Raw genomic sequence first — 17,451 nt, forward strand, 5'->3', positions numbered from 1 at the left:
TGTGATTGAGGTGAGGGCTTTGTGATGGCCACTCCAATACCTTGACTTTGTTGTCCCACAACTTTGGAAGTATGCTTGGGGTCATTGTCCATTTGGAAAACCCAGTTGCGAACAAGCTTTATCTTCCTGACTGATGTCTTGAGATGTTGCTTCAATATGTCTACATAATTTTCCTCCCTCGTGATGCCATCTATTTTGTGAAGTGCACCAGTCCCTCCTGCAGCAAAGCACCTCCACAACATGATGCTGCCACCCCCGTGCTTCACGGTTGGGAAGGTGTTCTTCGGCTTGCAAGCCTCCCCCTTTTCCCTCCAAACATAACGATGGTCATTATGTCCAAACAGTTCTATTTTTGTTTTGTCAGACCAGAGGACATTTCTCCAAAAAGTACCATCTTTGTCCCCATGTGCAGTTGCAAACCGTATTCTGGCTTTTTTATTGCAGTTTTGGAGCAGTGGCTTAATCCTTGCTGAGCGACCTTTCAGGTTATGTCGATTTAGGACTTGTTTTACTGTGGATATAGATAATTTTGTACCTGTTTCCTCCAGCATCTTCACAAAGTCCTTTGCTGTTGTTCTGGGATTGATTTGCACTTTTCTCACCAAAGTACATTCATCTCTAGGAGACAGAATCTCCTTCCTGAGCGGTATGACGGATGCGTGGTCCCATGGTGTTACTTGCATACTATTGTTTGTACAGATGAACGTGGTACCTTCAGGCGTTTGGAAATTGCTCCCAAGGATGAACTAGACTTGTGGAGGTCTACAATTTTTTTTCTGAGTTCTTGGCTGATTTCTTTTGATTTTCTTATGATGTCAAGCAAAGACGCACTGAGTTTGAAGGTAGGCCTTGAAATACATCCACAGGTACACCTCCAACTGACTCAAATGATGTCAATTAGCCTATCAGAAGCTTCAAAAGCCATGACGTCATTTTCTGGAATTTTCCAAGCTGTTTAATAAAGGCACAGTCAACTCAGTGTATGTAAACTTCTGACCCACTGGAATTGTGATACAATGAATTATAAGTGAAATAATCTGTCTGTAAACAATTGTTGGAAAAACCACTTGTGTCATGCACAAAGTAGATGTCCTAACCGACTTGCCAAAACTATAGTTTGTTAACAAGACGTGTGGAGTGGTTGAAAAATGAGTTTTAATGACTCCCAGCTAAGTGTATATAAACTTTTGATTTCAACTGTATGTGCAGCTCGGTGGCAAGTAAAATTCTGTATTTCATATTACAGTAAATACTGTTTAATGATGTGTGTGACATCATTGTCCCCAGCACAAGGTGCATCTGTGTAATGATGATGCAATTTAATCAGCTTCTTGATATGCCACACCTGTTAGGTGGATGAATTATCTTGGCAAAGGAGAAATGCTCACTAACATTTCAGCTCATGAACCATGGGACCAACACTTTACATGCGTTTCTAGCTTTGTTCAGTATAATACACTGCCTCAAGCTAGAGCTTGAATGAATAAGTCCCACTAGACCAAACAAAGTATCCCACCCAGTCTCTCTGAAACACTCACACACTTCTTGCTCAGTGACCTGATTCTAGTCTGTTTGGATTGAAGGATGACACATAGGCGTCCAGTCATTAGCGAACAACAGCGGAGCATGTCTCCTAGAGTTAAGAAGCAGGGCATGATGATGATCTCACACCATCCTACATTCTGAGACTCTTGGGCCAGCCAGGTACAGTTCTTCAGTCCACATGACTAAGGTAGACAGTGTTTTCTTTTACATTTTTAGTTAACTTAACTCAGTTAAGTGTAATGACGGCCTACCAAGAGGCCAAAGGCCTACTGCGGGGACGGGGGCTGGGGTTAAAATAAAAATGTCGGACAAAACACACATCACGACAATAGAGACATCACAACACTACATAGAGAGAGACCTAAGACAACAACACAGTATGGTAGCAACTCATGACAACATAGCATGGCAGCAACACATGACAACACAGCATGGTAGCAACACAACATGACAACAACACAGTAGCGACACAACATAGCACAACAGGTGACTGCCAACTGATGGATCTACAAATCACCTTGCATCAAAACTAACTACACATTCTTATTTGTAGATCCGTTAGTCACAACTTACCGACAATGCATCACATATTTGATTCTCTCAAACATTGCTTGTCTTTCCAGGTTGTCAATCTGGAAGCCATTTTCCCTGCTGCCATGGCGACCATGCAACCTCTTCTTCCCATAATCCACCATAAATAGAGGTCTTTGACTTCTAAATTGGCTGAGTTTGTCTGACTCAGACGATTCATGTCTGGTGTCTATCTATATCTCCTCCTGTGCCAAAGTCTGACAATTATCCCAATCCTTTAGCACAGGCTTTTTTCATAACCTTCTTCGCATCCCAAATAGTACCAAATGAAATGTAATTGCACTACTTTTGACCAGGGTCAATAGGGCTCTGGACAAAAAAAGTGCACTTTATAGGGAATAGGGTGTCATGTGGAATACACACTAATATATAATAATTGTTTTTCTCTCTGCATTATTGGGAAGGGCCCGTAAGCTTTTCACAGCTAGTCTACAGCTGTTGTTTATGACGCATGTGACAAATACAATGTGATATGATATTGTCTGTGACTCCCCTCCCCATGAAATTCTCCTTTGGCAGACCGTTGTGTAAATATGTCCAAGCCACCGCTCAGTCAATGGAGCTAAGAAATTCTATATTTATACAAAGTCCGAGGCAAATTAAATTTCAAAACCCAGTGAGTGTAGTGAGAAATGCGTAATGAATGATGTGGACCACAAATGAAGAATCTTTCAGGGCTGTTTGATCTGGGCCAGTGTGTTATGATGGTCTGTAATAACACTTACAGTCTTGCCAAAGTTTGTCAAGGTCGCCAATAGATAAACCGGAAGGGTTTATGGGTAATGTTAGGCATTAATTAATCTAATCCTTTCTCGATTTTGAGGAAAGCGATCTTATCTCACGCTTAAAGAAAGTAATCCCAATTAGATTGAGCTTGTTTTAGCTCATTTAACCAAAGTGCGTTTTCAACCCAAAATCAGAAAGCATCCGTCGAGAACAAATTAACAAGGAACATGTGTGGAATGGCTCAGCTTGTAATGTTCAAGCCTGGAATAACCTGGTGCCAACTGTCATGGCACCATATTCTGTCACGCACGCTCCTGTGCCATCTGCCAGAAGTAGTGTAACAAAATCTCGAATAGGAAAGTCTTTCCACAGACCACTGAGAAAGTAGACACACACACACACAGACACACAGTCTCAAAGTGCATCCTTATTGTGATCTCTGATGATTCACAGGAAACTGAAGTGAGCTCCCTCACATTCATGTCCAGACAAATCCCCATACTAAACTCTGCTGTCCGTCTGCATGCCATACTGACACCACACAAGAACAACACAAGATGACTCCTTATACTGTGCAATGGCCCGGATGACTAAGGATAACTGGGGACAGTTGGGCTTTAGCTTTTCCCCTGTGCTGCTCTTGTCTCACCCGCATTTACAAAATGACTGACAATGTTTACATGACCTATACACTAGTACGAGAGAGAGAGAGAGTCTGTCTGTCTGTCTGTTTTGGAAATGTTAACATATGTTTCCAATGCCAATAAAGCCCTTAAATTGAATTGGTGAGATAAGAGTGCGTGGGTGCTCGGAGATAGACTAGCTGATGGTTGATTATGCAGCCTAGCAGTCTCTCTCTTCTCGCTCCCTCCCTCTCTTCTTATCAATGCGTGTCTCAGACGTACAGAGCCTTAAACCTGCCAGATGTGTCATTAAAGAGGCCAGCTTAGACCACTGGCCTCCGGCACACTCCATGGTCTCCTCTGATGTAAACTGATTTCCACAGCAGCCAAGGCCAGAGGGGTGACAGGCAAGTGGGACCACAGTAGAAAGTGGACGCTGGGATTGAACCCCAGTCTCCAGTGGGGAGCAGTAAAAACATGATTGGTTGGGTGTGTTACCACTAGACCGGGTCACAGCAGCCACTACAGCAGCTGACATCTTTAAGGGCAAGTCAGAGCTTTTATTTCAGCTTCAGTCAAAGTCCTGGCCCTGTGGCTTACATCAACACTGAAGACTTAACAGATGCTGGAAATGTCACCTGTCACACACGCTTACCATCCAGCCCCAGTCACGCAACATCATCGCTAGAACGACCTCCGTGCCTCGGCTGCAGCCATGGGCTGTGTCCCAAATGGCACCCTATTCCCTATATAATGCACTGCTTTTGACCAGTGCACTATTTAGGCGAGAGGGTGCCATTGGGGACGCACATTGGTCCATGGCCCAAGCCTGGCCTTAGATGCCATAGCTTGACCTATTAAACCAGCACAAAATGGGACCTGAGCTTGATCTATGAACCTGTATCGGTAATCTCTGTTCATAAAGTTGAGGTGAAACACATAAGGTTATGATGATAAATTAGCCTTATCCGAGCCAGAATGGCCCATAGGGCAGAAGCCTATTTCCTATAAAGATTTAAATGAAGTGAAAAATATGAGGTTGCGGTGATGCCAGTGCGACTAGTTATGCCAGTGCGACTAGAAAATTGCGGAATCATTGAAGTAACTTCCAAATAAAGACAGACAGAGAGTGAATGGGGGCTCTCGACAAACAACAAAATCACCCAAAATAGCTCTACAAATTGAATATCTACAGCGTTTGTATGTGGAGCTGCTTCTAAGAGTCAGGCCTTAGCAGGAAATGTGGAGAAAGTTGTGTTTTTGTCATCATCACTTCGACTCACATAGAGAAACATTGAGCTGAGTCCTCCAAGCCTCCATCTGCCACAATACACAGATCATGTATTCTGTTTGAAAGTCTTTTGAGAGGGAATGTATGTGTGTGGGGCGGTGGCATGGCGCAAAGTAATTCTTCAGTTAAGAATAGCAGTGGGTAGAAACTCTGTACATACTGCGGTAGAAATGTGAAAGTAAGGTATAGAAAGAAAGAGGGGGAAGCAAGAGAGAAAGAGAGAGACAGAGAGAGATACAGAGAAATAAATAAGTAAAGAGAGAGAAAAAGACACAGAGAAGACGTGTGTGTGTGTGCGTGCATAGGAGGGGCAGGAGTCCTCCTGGTCAGTGGTCTGTTTGTGTGAAGAGGTTGGAGGGAGCACACAGAGCCACAGACTGGGAGACATCTGGTTTCCAGTACAGACCTGCCCCTCATAACCCACAACCTGACTTTTTACTGCAGGTAAGAACAACTGACACACACACACACACACACTGACACACACTCACTGACACACACACACACGGCTCCAGACCTGCAGACTTCCCAGCATACCCTGCTCACATTCCCGACCTCCTTCTGTCACCCGAAAGTTTGACTCACGCCCACAGCTCACCTCTCTCCTCCCACCGCCCTCCCCCCTGCCAAAACGCTGTCTCTGAGTTAGACAAGAAACACATAAGTCAGACCTGACACAGGGATGAATGGTATCCACATCGACGGGGCTGTAGTGGGGCGGGTCGAGAGCTTCAAGTTCCTCTGTGTCCACATCACTAAGGAATTAACATGGTCCACACACACCAACACAGTCATGAAGAGGGCACGACAACGCCTCTTCCGCTTCAGGAGGCTGAAAAGATTTGGCATGGGCCTGCAGATCCTCAAAAAGTTCAACAGCTGTACCATTGAGAGCATCTTGACTGTCTGCATTACTGCTTGGTATGGCAACTGCTTGGCATCCGACTGGAAGGCGCTACAGAGGGTAGTGCGTACAGCCCAGTACATCACTTGGGCTGAGCTTCCTGGCATCCAGGACCTCTATACCAGGCGGTGTCAGAAGAAGGTCCTAAAAACTGTCAGACTCCAGCCACCCCAGTCATAGACTTGCATGGCAAACGGTACCGATGAACCAAGCCTGGAACCCTGTGTATATAGCCAAGTGATCGTTTCTCATTGTGTATTTATTCCTTGTGTAATTATCTTTCTATAATTGTTTTTCTGTCTGCATTATTGGGAAGGACCAGTAAGTAAGCATTTCACTATTAGGTACACCTGTTGTTTTCAAAGCATGAGACCAAACTTTTTTTTTTGACACCCCCCGAACATGTGTGTGTGTGTCTGTGTGTGTGTGCGTGCGTGTAGGTGTGTGTAATTGGCAGGGAACATCTTGATTGACAGAGGGGGATAGATAGTTTAAAGGGATAGTTCAGGATTGTGGCAATGAAGCTCTTTATCTACTTCCCCAGAGTTATTATTAACTCAAGGATACCATTTTTTTTAGAGGTAGTTTCACGAGCCGCTGCTAACAGTTACCATAGACTTCCAGTCTTTGTGCTAATGCTAGTTAGCAATTGCACAAACACCAGTTAGCAACTTCCTTCAAGCTGCACACAGAGATGTAAAAATGGTTATCCATGAGTTCATCTGACTCTGGGGAAGTAGATAAAGGGCTTCATTGCCAAAGTCCTGAAATATCCCTATGATGAAAACACGTGTTTACTTGATACAAGATGATACAAGAAGTACTCACCAAATACTTCAAGACAATGACACTACAAAACCAAGGGTAGGTTTAGGGTGCATTCCATATGACCCCTATTCCCCATATAGTGCACTACTTTCGACCAGGGCCAGGAAATAGTAATGGATTATAAAGGGAATAGGCTGCCTTTTGGGACGCGGCCAACTCTCCTACTGTGTTTAATCTAAGCTAACTAGGGTGAGGGAATGTGATGATGGGGCCAAAAGTGAGTGATCAGACCCCCTGCTCCCTTCCATAATCCGCACCCCACGGAGATGGGATTGGAAAAACAACAACGTGACGTGGGATCCAGTCACGTGATCAGGTGAGGAATGCCTTCGACTCCGAGGCACGGAAGCAGAGTTCTGATAGGACGATCTAATGCTGGACTAGGGTTGTCAATCACAATACCAGTATCACAATCCTACTATACTCAATTTTCCAAGGGCAACAAGGGAAAAACGAAGCAGTTTAAATTCTTTAAAATCTTGCTAAAATTGTGCATGCTACAGTTAGAAAAATAAACAAACGTGACAAAATGTGTTTCTATGTTTCCAACATTAGGACTGTTTCCTTAAGAAACAAGAAATTATGTCTGCTTCATGTTTTGTTTGCTTATCATGATACTTATGAGTATCAGACTACTGATATCGTGAATGATACACAACACAACACAAAAGTCTGACTGATGAACAGGACAGGAAGCGGAGCCCTGATAGGTAGATCTAATCCCACAACAGCCCGGTCTGACCGATACACACAAAATAAAACAGATAACACACTGATCTCCTGTAGCCGACCACACACATGGCAAAACAAACCTGTAAACTGAGTAGCATGGGAGTAAGGAAAATGGCTTGGTGGCTAACATGGGGCTAGTGAAACTAGTGAAACCCATACACTGTAACAATTACTATTACTATACTACTATTACACAGTTGTGTAAAGTACTTAAGTAAAAATAATTTAAAGTACTACCTAAGTAGTTTTTGGGGGTTTCTGTACTTTACTTTAACATTTATATTTTTGCCAGTTTTTACTTTTACTATACTACATTCCTCATACATTTTCCCTGACACCCAAAAGTGCTCATTACATTTTGATAGGTAAAATGTCCCAATTCACACACTTATCGTTGGAGTGTGCCCCTGGCTATCCGTCAAAAAAAAAAAACTAGAACATTGTGTCATTTGGTTTGCATAATATAAGAAATTTGAAATGGTTTATATTTTTACTTTTACATTTGATACTTAAGTACATTTGAGCAATTCCATTTACTTTTGATACTTAAGTACATTTAAAACCAAATACTTTTAGACTTTTATTCAAGTAGTATTTTACTGGGTGACCTCTCACTAAAGGCTTCGATCATACAAAAGTTATACTCAAATCCAAACTGGTTCTCTAGCAAATTAGTAAGAAGGTCTCACCCTATGTTCAAGAATGTCCTTTTTCCTTTATTCAGACCTCTCACTTTCAGTTACTGGAAAAGGAAATCATCTCCCAAATATTGCTATTTTAAAACAAGCTATAGAAAGTTGACTCTGGTTCAATTGTGCACCGCCCTATGGGCTCCAAATCATGGGTGGTTGTGACACAGCCTGGAAAGGAACCAGGGTCTGTAGTGATGACTCTAGTACTGAGATGCAGTGCCTTAGACCACTGCGGCACTCGGGAGCCCCATAAAATGCTGAACAAATAATATGTGGTTAAATTCAAATGCTCTTTCCACAATTACAACCAACTAATTGCAGCATTACCGCAAAAATCGAAGAGGAACGCGGAAGGGGAAAAAAGTAAGGAACTTGACTGTCGGCCATTTTGAGCCTGCAATCGAACCCACAAATGCTGATGCTCCAGATACTCAACTAGTCTAAAGAAGGACAGTTTTATTGCTTCTGTAATCAGAACAACAGTTTTCAGCTGTGCTAGCAAAAGGGTTTTCTAATGATCAATTAGCCTTTTAAAATGATAAACTTGGATTAGTTTACACAGCGTGCCATTGGAACACAAGATTGATGGTTGCTGATAATGGGCCTCTGTACGCCCATGTAGATATTCCACCTACAATAGTCATTTACAACATTAACATTGTCTACACTGTATTTCTGATCAATTTGATGTTATTTTAACGTACACATTTTTTTGCTTTTCTTTCAAAAACAAGGACATTTCTAAATGACGCCAATCTTTTGAACGGTAGTGTAAATATAAGTGACACGTTTCAGGAAACTAGCCGTATGTCGGGGGTCACTACTTCACATGAGAGCCATTTGATCGTAATCTTTTTTTAATCAAAATGTGTTACATTTTTGGGCAGAAATGCCTTGTGGAACATGTGAACTTTCATGTGCCTTAATATCAACCTTGCATGCCATCTGTAAATATGAATACATTGTTAACCTTTTGCGTGTAGGGGGCAGTATTTTCATCAGCCCCAGAAACTAGAATATGCATATAATTGTCAGTTTAGGATAGAAAACACTCTAAAGTTTCCAAAACTGTAAAAATATTGTCTATGAGTATAACAGAACTGATATTGCAGGTGATAACCTGAGGAAAATCCAATCAGGAAGTGCCTCTTATTTTGAAACCTCTCTGTTCCTATGCATGCCTATCCTCCATTTAAAGGGATATCAACCAGATTCCTTTTTCTATGGCTTCCCTACGGTGTCAACAGTCGTTAGACATAGCTTCAGGCTTTTATTTTGAAAAATGAGCGAGAAAGATCACATTGCGTAAGTGGATAGGTGGGGGCTCTGAGTGAGTTTTGCGCAACAGAGTAAAGCGGCCATTGTTTCTCCCTGTCCTATTGAAAAACCTGCACTCCGGGTGATATATTATCAAATATATATTTTAAAAACAACCCGAGGATTGATTATAAAAAAGTTTGACATGTTTCTGTGGACATTATTTTGAATTTTTGTCTGCGTTGTTGTGACCGCTCTTTCCTGTGGATTTCTGAACATAACGCGACAAACAAACAGAGGTATTTTGGATGTAAAAATAATCTTTATGGCAGAAAAGGAACATTTGTTGTGTAACTGGGAGTCTCGTGACTGAAAACATCCGAAGATCAAAGGTAAACAATTAATTTGATTGCTTTTCTGATTTTCATGACCAAGCTTCCTGATACTAAGTGTACTTAATGTTTTGTCATGCGATCGATAAACTTACACACACGCTTGGATTGCCTTCGCTGTAAAGCATAATTTCAAAATCTGAGACAACAGGTGGATTAACAAAAAAAATATTGCACTTGTGATTTCATGAGTATGAATACTTTGTCATATTATTTGACTGTGGCACTATGCTATTCAGCGGTTGCTGATGACAATTATCCCGCTTAAGGGATGGGTAGTGTCAAGAAGTAAAATTATGATCCTGGTTGATTAAGCCACAGAAAAAGTGAGCAACCTTCCCGCTAGCCGTGATTGGCTGAGATAATGCGTGGGCTGGACATGAAGAGAGTTGAATTCGGATTGGTCTGCCATATAGCACGCTTCTGTCTATTTGAGCTGGTTAGTGTGTGTAGGTAATCCTGTCTAACCTGTCTAGCACTACATAAGTGTTTCTCTCCATTTTCTGGAGGACCGAGTTTTGAAATCAGTGGAATTAGAGTATGATAGCTAAGGAGACGGAGAAAAAACCTGTCTCTGGATTACATCTTCAAACCAAGGGCAACCATGGTATCAGTGACAGGGAGAAGTGTTCATGATGTATATGGGTAAGATACGGGTAAGATAGTCTAGACGCCACTATGCAAGTAGCCATTTCAATACAATGTCACTGCGACAACTGTTGATAGACGTAGCTGGTAAATTCGCTTTGGCAATCTGCTCCAATTTCAGACTACGGGTAAGATAGTCTAGCTAGCTACATTTTCAGATGTTACAGTTTTCTAATTTTGACAAAATATTTTCATTTCAAGTTAAAGTGTACTGTTAGCTGGCTGGCTCGCTAGCTAACATTACGTGTATTATTCGTATCTCGGAGCCATTTGCATTGCTTGTTATAGCCTAATGTTAGCTAGCTAACATTGAACCTGGTTGGTTAGCTACCTGCATATTCATGCAGGGTAGTAACGTCATGAGTTGTGATTATGGTAAAAAATGTAGCACGCTAGCTACATGTCTCAACAAAAGACTCCACTATGCAAGTGTCCATTTTAATAGAATGTCACTGCGACAACTGTTAGCCAGGTAGCTCCGATGCTTGACTGCTGTTGTCAGGACAGAACCCTCGGATCATCCCTTAAAGATATTGGTGGAGCTAAGGTTTAAGAAGATGTGAACAATGCTGAATGGGTGTAGACAAAGAAGAGCTCTCCAGTAGATACCAAAACATTTAAAGGCCATTTTCTCAAAAGTGAGGTTACAAGTTTATCAACTTTTAAAGCAGAATTACTTTCCCATTGTTCCTCAAATGCAGTGTATGATATACCATTATGTAGCTCTGTGTCTCGGCTTTATCCAATGTAAAAAACACAATTTCAAATGTTGCTACATAAGACCGGATCAAGGTGATCGGTGACATATTTGCAAAAAACATATATGGGGGATTGGAAGTGATGCAGACATTTGCATTGATGGAAGCTACAATCTATCTGCAATATTAAAGCTAATCTACCCCCTAAAAAAGAAGAGATGCTCATAAACACATGGCCACCGGTGTCACAGTGGAAAAGCAACATGACTGTAGTCCAGTACTTACTGTGCATAGAGCCCTGTGGAAGAGCTGAGGCTTTAGGTGGGCTGATTCTGCTCTTGGGTTGGGCCACCATGTCCATAGTCTGTGCCTGGCTTTGGGACTGGCTCTGAGTCTGAGACTGCATCTGGGGCTGCTGTTTGTCCGCCTGTTGCAGTGCAGGTGGGGCGGCTGCAGCCAGGCCCCTCTGCTTGGTCAGGGTCCCGTCGCTGCCGGCCCTCATCAGCTTCTCCCCTACACTCACCACCCGGGCTCGAGCCCCACCAGGAGCCTCCTTACGGGAGGACGACACCTTGGAGCCCGCCCCGGCGGAGGATGGTCGAGCCAGCCGTGAAGCTTTAGACATCCTGCTGGAAGTCAGTGGAAGGCTGGGTGTCTGGGACTCTCAGTCTATCTGTCTCTCTTAGATTCTGTTCGTGCAAGGTCCGTGGTAAACAGTAGAGTATTCCAGCTTCTCGGTGTGTGTGTGTGTGTCTCCCACTGGGCTCTGCGAGTCCTGACTGGAGCAGGTAGGCTGGGTTGGGCAGCCAGAGGGAGGAGGGTACATTTGGGAAGGCAGAAGGGGAGAAGGAGGAGAGAGAGAGAGGGGGGCGGGAAAAGTTAACAGCTCCCTGGAAGGTGTACTCTTCTGCTGACAGGGCCTCCTGGGCTTATCCTCCAAAGCAAACAGAGCTGTGTGTGTGTGTGTGTGTGTGTGTGTGTGTGTGTGTGTGTGTGTGTGTGTGTGTGTGTGTGTGTGTGTGTGTGTGTGTGTGTGTGTGTGTGTGTGTGTGTGTGTGTGTGTGTGTGTGTGTGCTCAAACCTGTGGCTCGGCAGAAGGTGCTGGGCCAAATGCATATATAAACAGCCAGGTCCTTAATGTCAGCGCATTCCAGCTCTATAACCCACTGTTTCCCTCTCTATCCCCCGCTCTCACACTCTTCTCATCCCCTCCTCCTTTTCTTTAATCTACTGTAGTCCCTCTCTCATTGACTCTGTCATATACAGACAGTCCCGTACTCCCTCTCTCATTGACTCTGTCATATACAGACAGTCCCGTACTCCCTCTCTGTCATATACAGACAGTCCTGTACTCCCTCTCTCATATGTAAACAATTCCGTACTCCCGTTTTCTCTGCTCTTCTCTTGCTTTTCGGTTTCCTCTTCTTTGCTCTTGCACTGCTTTGCTGATGCTCAGTGTGAAACTGTTGCAGTGCTCTGGCGAGCACAGACAAAACACGAGAGAGAGGTAGAGAGAGAGCGAGAGCGTGAGTGAGTGAGTGAGTTAGAGAGAAAAAAAGAGCATGAGAGCGAGAGCGGGAGAGAGAGAGAGTGGATGATTTGTGATCCCTCCTCCTCAGGTGCAGCTGCTGAAGCCGTTCCAGATGTGTCAGTTGCTTCATGTCACCGCTCAGCTGCCCATCACACACACAGCCACTCGCATTCCTGCTCACCTCTCCATCGACGGATTCACCTCAAACTCCAAATCCTCTCTCTCCCTCTATCATTCTTCCTCTCTCTCTCCTTCCCTCATTCACACTGTCTCCTCATGCGTGTGAAAAGATGTTGTCCTGATACTGGAAGCAGCCGGAAGTAACAAACACACACACACACACACACGCCCCTTCACCGGAAGAATTTACAGAGAATTAAAGAGCACAGAGGAAAGAAGGATTACTGTAGAACGCAGCATGCTTCTCTGCACAGTGAGTGTGTGTTTGTGTGTGGCCCTGATTGGCTGCCACACTGAGCTTTAGATGAAAGAAAGAGAGAGAGAGAGATAAAGAGAGAGAGAGAGAGCAAAAGAGCGAAAACAGTGCAGCTTGAAGGTGAGAGAAAAATGGAAAAAGACAAAAGTTCATTTGAGGATCAGAGAGCTACAGAGGGGCATTCTCCTCCCTCTTTCCTCTCCTCCCTCTCTCCTCTGAGCCTAAACAGAATGTTCTGTACATTGGTACACACAGCTCATCCTCACACTCAGCACATCCTGAGTGGTAAGGTAAGATATGCGTCCGAAATGACACCCTATTCCCTATATAGTGTACTTCTTTTGAGCAAGGTCCATAAAGCTCTGGTCACAATTAGTGCACTATATACACTCTTAGAAAAAAAGAGTTACAAAATGGTTATTTGGCTGTCCCCATGGCGACAGCCCATGGGGACAGCCAAAGAACCCTCGGTTGATCCGAGGGTTCTGTCCTGACAACAGCAGTCTATGGGAACAGCTGATGAACCCTTTAAGGTTCTAGATAGCGCCTTTTTTTCTAAGAATGCAGGGAATAGCGTGCAATTTGGGACAGAACCATAACAATAATCTCCGACTTCAATATGGGTATGAAACATAGATGCTGACAGACCCAAGGTCAGGTTGTCCTCATTCCAAAGACATTATCTCCAAAAGAAGGAACAAAATAACTGATCTGGAGTAGTGAAACAAAGACTAAGTTAAGGAGATTTTTTAAATTTAAGGCGTTAACAGTGAGGCTGATCATTCTCAGGCAGTTTTACACACATACGGTGTGACTCACATATGACTACGAACCGAGGTCATGCCACAATACGTGTATTAGCTGGTGACATCCAACACTGTTTACAGGCTACAGAGTCGACCCACCATAGAATCATTATGGTACATGTGCTCAGTTTCATTATGTGGCGTGTTAGCTACGTACAGTATGCACTTTGTTCAGTGTGCTGAGAGATTTAACACCACACAGAGGATTATGGTTAGCGCAGGATCAACAAACTATGAGAAAAGTAAAGAGCAGCAAACCAAGCCAATGGACAGGAGAGGGGGGGGGGGACCACTACACTGTTTATTATTATTCATTTTTTACTTAACCAATTGCTTAATCAGTGTTATTCTGTGAGTTGGGTGGAATTCAGCAGGACGAAAAATGCTGCTAATGTGTGAAAGTTTGTTCACTCAGACTTTGCACATAGTGAGCTGAATGCATAAAAACATAGTTTTGCCTCCAGCATTTTAAGCCTATCCCAAACCTTAACCCTTTCATTAAACATTTGGAGTTAATGCCTAACCTTAAGAATTTGGAGTTAATGCCTAACCTTCACCTTTATCACTTCAAGACTTGAGTCGGATTACAAATTAATGTTTGCCTTTGGAGCTCCCGAGTGGTGCAGCGGTCTAAGGCACTGCATCTCAGTGCAAGAGGCATCACTACAGTCCCTGATTTGAATCCAGGCTGTATCACATCCGGCTGTGATTGGAGTCCCATAGGGCAGCGCGCAATTGGCCCAGCGTTGTCCGGGGTAGGCCGTGATTGTAAATAAGAATTTGTTCTTAACTGACTCGCCTAGTTAAATAAATGAAAAAGCCAACACTGTACAGTATGTTGGTTCAGCTATCTACAAGCTCTCACAGTCTGACGTCAGAATTAGTTCATCCATGTTTTTCAAACGTCAAATTTCTAAGTTGTTCCAAACGTCAAGTGTGTGGTAAAATGGTGGGTGTTGGGTTGTAGGGCACACAGAGACAGGGAGGTTCTAGTCAGAAAACACAACTTTAGTAGGCAACAAAAAAGAAACATAACAACAAATGATCTTGGTGTTGGCTCAGTCCTTCTTCTCATATTCGGCTCCATGCCGCCACCGTGCGCTTCGTTCCCTTCTCTCAGCTCACTCCTTGCCACGGTGCTCCATTTATGTGGCCTGCAAGGCTGGTTGGCACTCTCCCCTAATTACCCCTAATTGATGCCATCAACAGCCTGGTGCCCAGCAGAGGGAGACAACTTCGCGGCACGTATCTATCGCCAACCCACGGGTACTTTCTCACACATTCAAGCCCAGACTGACAAAACTTTGAGTCATGATGGATGACAACACAGTTCCTTCAGGCAGAAAGAAAACATATGCAGACAAACAAACTACCCCGGGGGTAGACCTCCCGGGATACCACAAGTGTTTCAGGTTTAAGTTTAACTCCAAATTCGTAAGGTTAGGTATTAACTCCGAATGGATAAGGTAAGGATAGGCTTAAAATGCTGTATTTGAACATGCAACCTTTGGAATCAGAGCCTACACCCATCTGCCATGCCCATCCACTATACCCTAGCAAAACCAAAACCTACAGTACTTGAAGGTAACAGTGCTCACTTTTGCTCCCTAGTGGCAGGTTTCCACATCATCTCCCGACGTCATCTCCCGACGTCCTCAGACATGGATGAACGTCGAATACTGACTTGTATCGCAGGTGACCTGGTTGCAGCTATATGTTGAGCAAACTCACAATCCTATTGCAGCTGATTTCCATGGGGTGGGAAAACCTGATGGTTGGTTTACTGGTAAAAACGAAGACTGTGTGGATGATAATGGAAATCAATCAATAATATGCTAGTATAATGCAATACTGTTACAGACATTTTTACAAAAAATATTGGAGGAGATGCGCACAGACACACGCACACGCTCACACATTCACACGCATGCATACACACACGCACACACACATACACACACGCACAGATGCGGCATAGTATTCGGTCGCCATGCGATTTGTAATAATAACTCCCCCATCCCAACCGCCACCCCAGCCCTCCATTACAGGACTTCTAGGCCATCTGGACCTGACAGACCAATCAACTTAGAGATATGAAATAATCATATCAACACATATGAGTGGAATGGGTTTAGAATGGAAGGAAAGCAGATTGACCTATATAATGTTCAGGTCCCTAAAGCTCATGGCTAAGAACCTCTAGGATTCCCTTTGTGTGCCTTGGTGTGTGTTTCCCAAATAGCACACTATTCCCTAATAAGTGTACTACTTTTGACCAGGGGCCATAGGGAAACCTACAGGGCTATTGTTGAAAAGCAATGCACTACATAGGGAATAGGGTGCTGTTTGGGATGGAAACCCTGTTCCAAAGCAGTTCACTAAATAGGGACTAGGGTGCTGTTTGGGATTCAAGCCTAACCTTCCATATGCGAATGTGAGGAGAAAAACTGACATTTCACTTTGAATAAAGGGGAGTAATCGCAGAAACGTCAGATTATATTGTAGAATTCAAGTGTTATGAAGGAAATGATGTATACAAAAGCAGTATCATGCCTTTGGCTAAGACGTAGTACACAAACTCTGACTCACACTCTGATACACACACCATACTGTAAATATAGGAACAAACATAAACACAGATTCACTTATATGAGCTGCAGTGAACCAATGCCCAAAGCAGTTATAGTGCATTCAGAAGGTATCCCACACCTATTTCCTTTTTCCATGTTGGTGTGTTACAGCCTGAATTTAAAATGGATTCAATTAAGATTTTAAGACCTTACAGATAATTATATTTGTGGGGCAGATGCAACTTATTATGTGAGTTGCGTACAGAGGTACGCAAAGGTCCAAATCACTCATGTGAGGAGGGAGTATGAGGTTACTCAGAGGTTTTAGTAAGAGAGGAGGTGGCAGGAGGGAGGGGGGTTTTAAGGAGGGTCTGAGTGCTTCTGTGGTATTTGTGTAATTAAGTAGTAATTCCCTCGCTAGAGTGTTATTAGGAGCAGGACAGGGGCACCTGAATAATAACTGGCTCTATATGGGATGGGCTCAATGCCAGACTGGGCTCTTTTACTGTTATACTCAGAGATGGGCAGGAACATTTCATCAGTTCTAAGTGGAATCCAGTTCTTTGAGGGAGTATTGATACAAAGGCCTACGATTGTATTATTTTGAAGTTCAGAAATATGTGAAAAACCTGAATGTTGAATCATTTAAATATCACTAAGCTATACAGCATACCACAACAAAAATCAGACTACACAACCCTCCCATCACACACATCTTGAAGTTGTCTTTAAGCCAGGTGAAATGAACTCATCAAGCAAGTCATTTATTAACTTGGTCTAAGTGGTCAGTGAAGATTACGGCTACTTTGTGAGGCATTTCCAGTCAGATCCGTCATGAAATCTAAATGGGGGATTTCCAAAATACACAAAGGTGTACTTAAACCAAACCTTTACATTGCACTTTTAAAATATAATTCCTGACCATTTCCCAAGAGAGGCATAACAGGATGAACCAGAGAAAGACTGGAGGACATTGCCCTTCCAAGTGATCTGGTTAAAGGCACTGGGGGGAGGACAAGGGGTTTGTGTGTGTGTGTGTGTGTGTGTGTGTGTGTGTGTGTGTGTGTGTGTGTGTGTGTGTGTGTGTGTGTGTGTGTGTGTGTGTGTGTGTGTGTGTGTGTGTGTGTGTGTGTGTGTGTGTGTGTGTGAGTGAGTGCGTGCATGCATGCGTGCATAAGTAT

General features: G+C 43.4%; 1 protein-coding gene across 10 annotated transcripts in view; it reads right to left on the minus strand.

The window, feature by feature from the left end:
- The window catches only part of LOC109908771 (sickle tail protein-like), a 162,858-nt gene extending 150,994 nt beyond the window's left edge, over positions 1 to 11,864 (minus strand). For 6 of the 10 annotated variants that reach the window (XM_031796251.1, XM_031796249.1, XM_031796250.1 and 3 more), the window contains exon 1: positions 11,213 to 11,862. In XM_031796251.1, the coding sequence (XP_031652111.1) occupies positions 11,213 to 11,552 (340 nt within the window). In that variant the 5' untranslated portion in view covers positions 11,553 to 11,862. Of the gene's footprint in view, positions 1 to 11,212 lie in introns of all 10 variants that reach the window. The other 4 variants (XM_031796252.1, XM_031796247.1, XM_031796256.1 and 1 more) reach the window with 3 other exon arrangements.
- Positions 11,865 to 17,451: the final 5,587 nt, after the last annotated feature.

This window comes from Oncorhynchus kisutch, linkage group LG18 (assembly GCF_002021735.2).
Source record: "Oncorhynchus kisutch isolate 150728-3 linkage group LG18, Okis_V2, whole genome shotgun sequence".
NCBI lineage: Eukaryota > Metazoa > Chordata > Actinopteri > Salmoniformes > Salmonidae > Oncorhynchus > Oncorhynchus kisutch.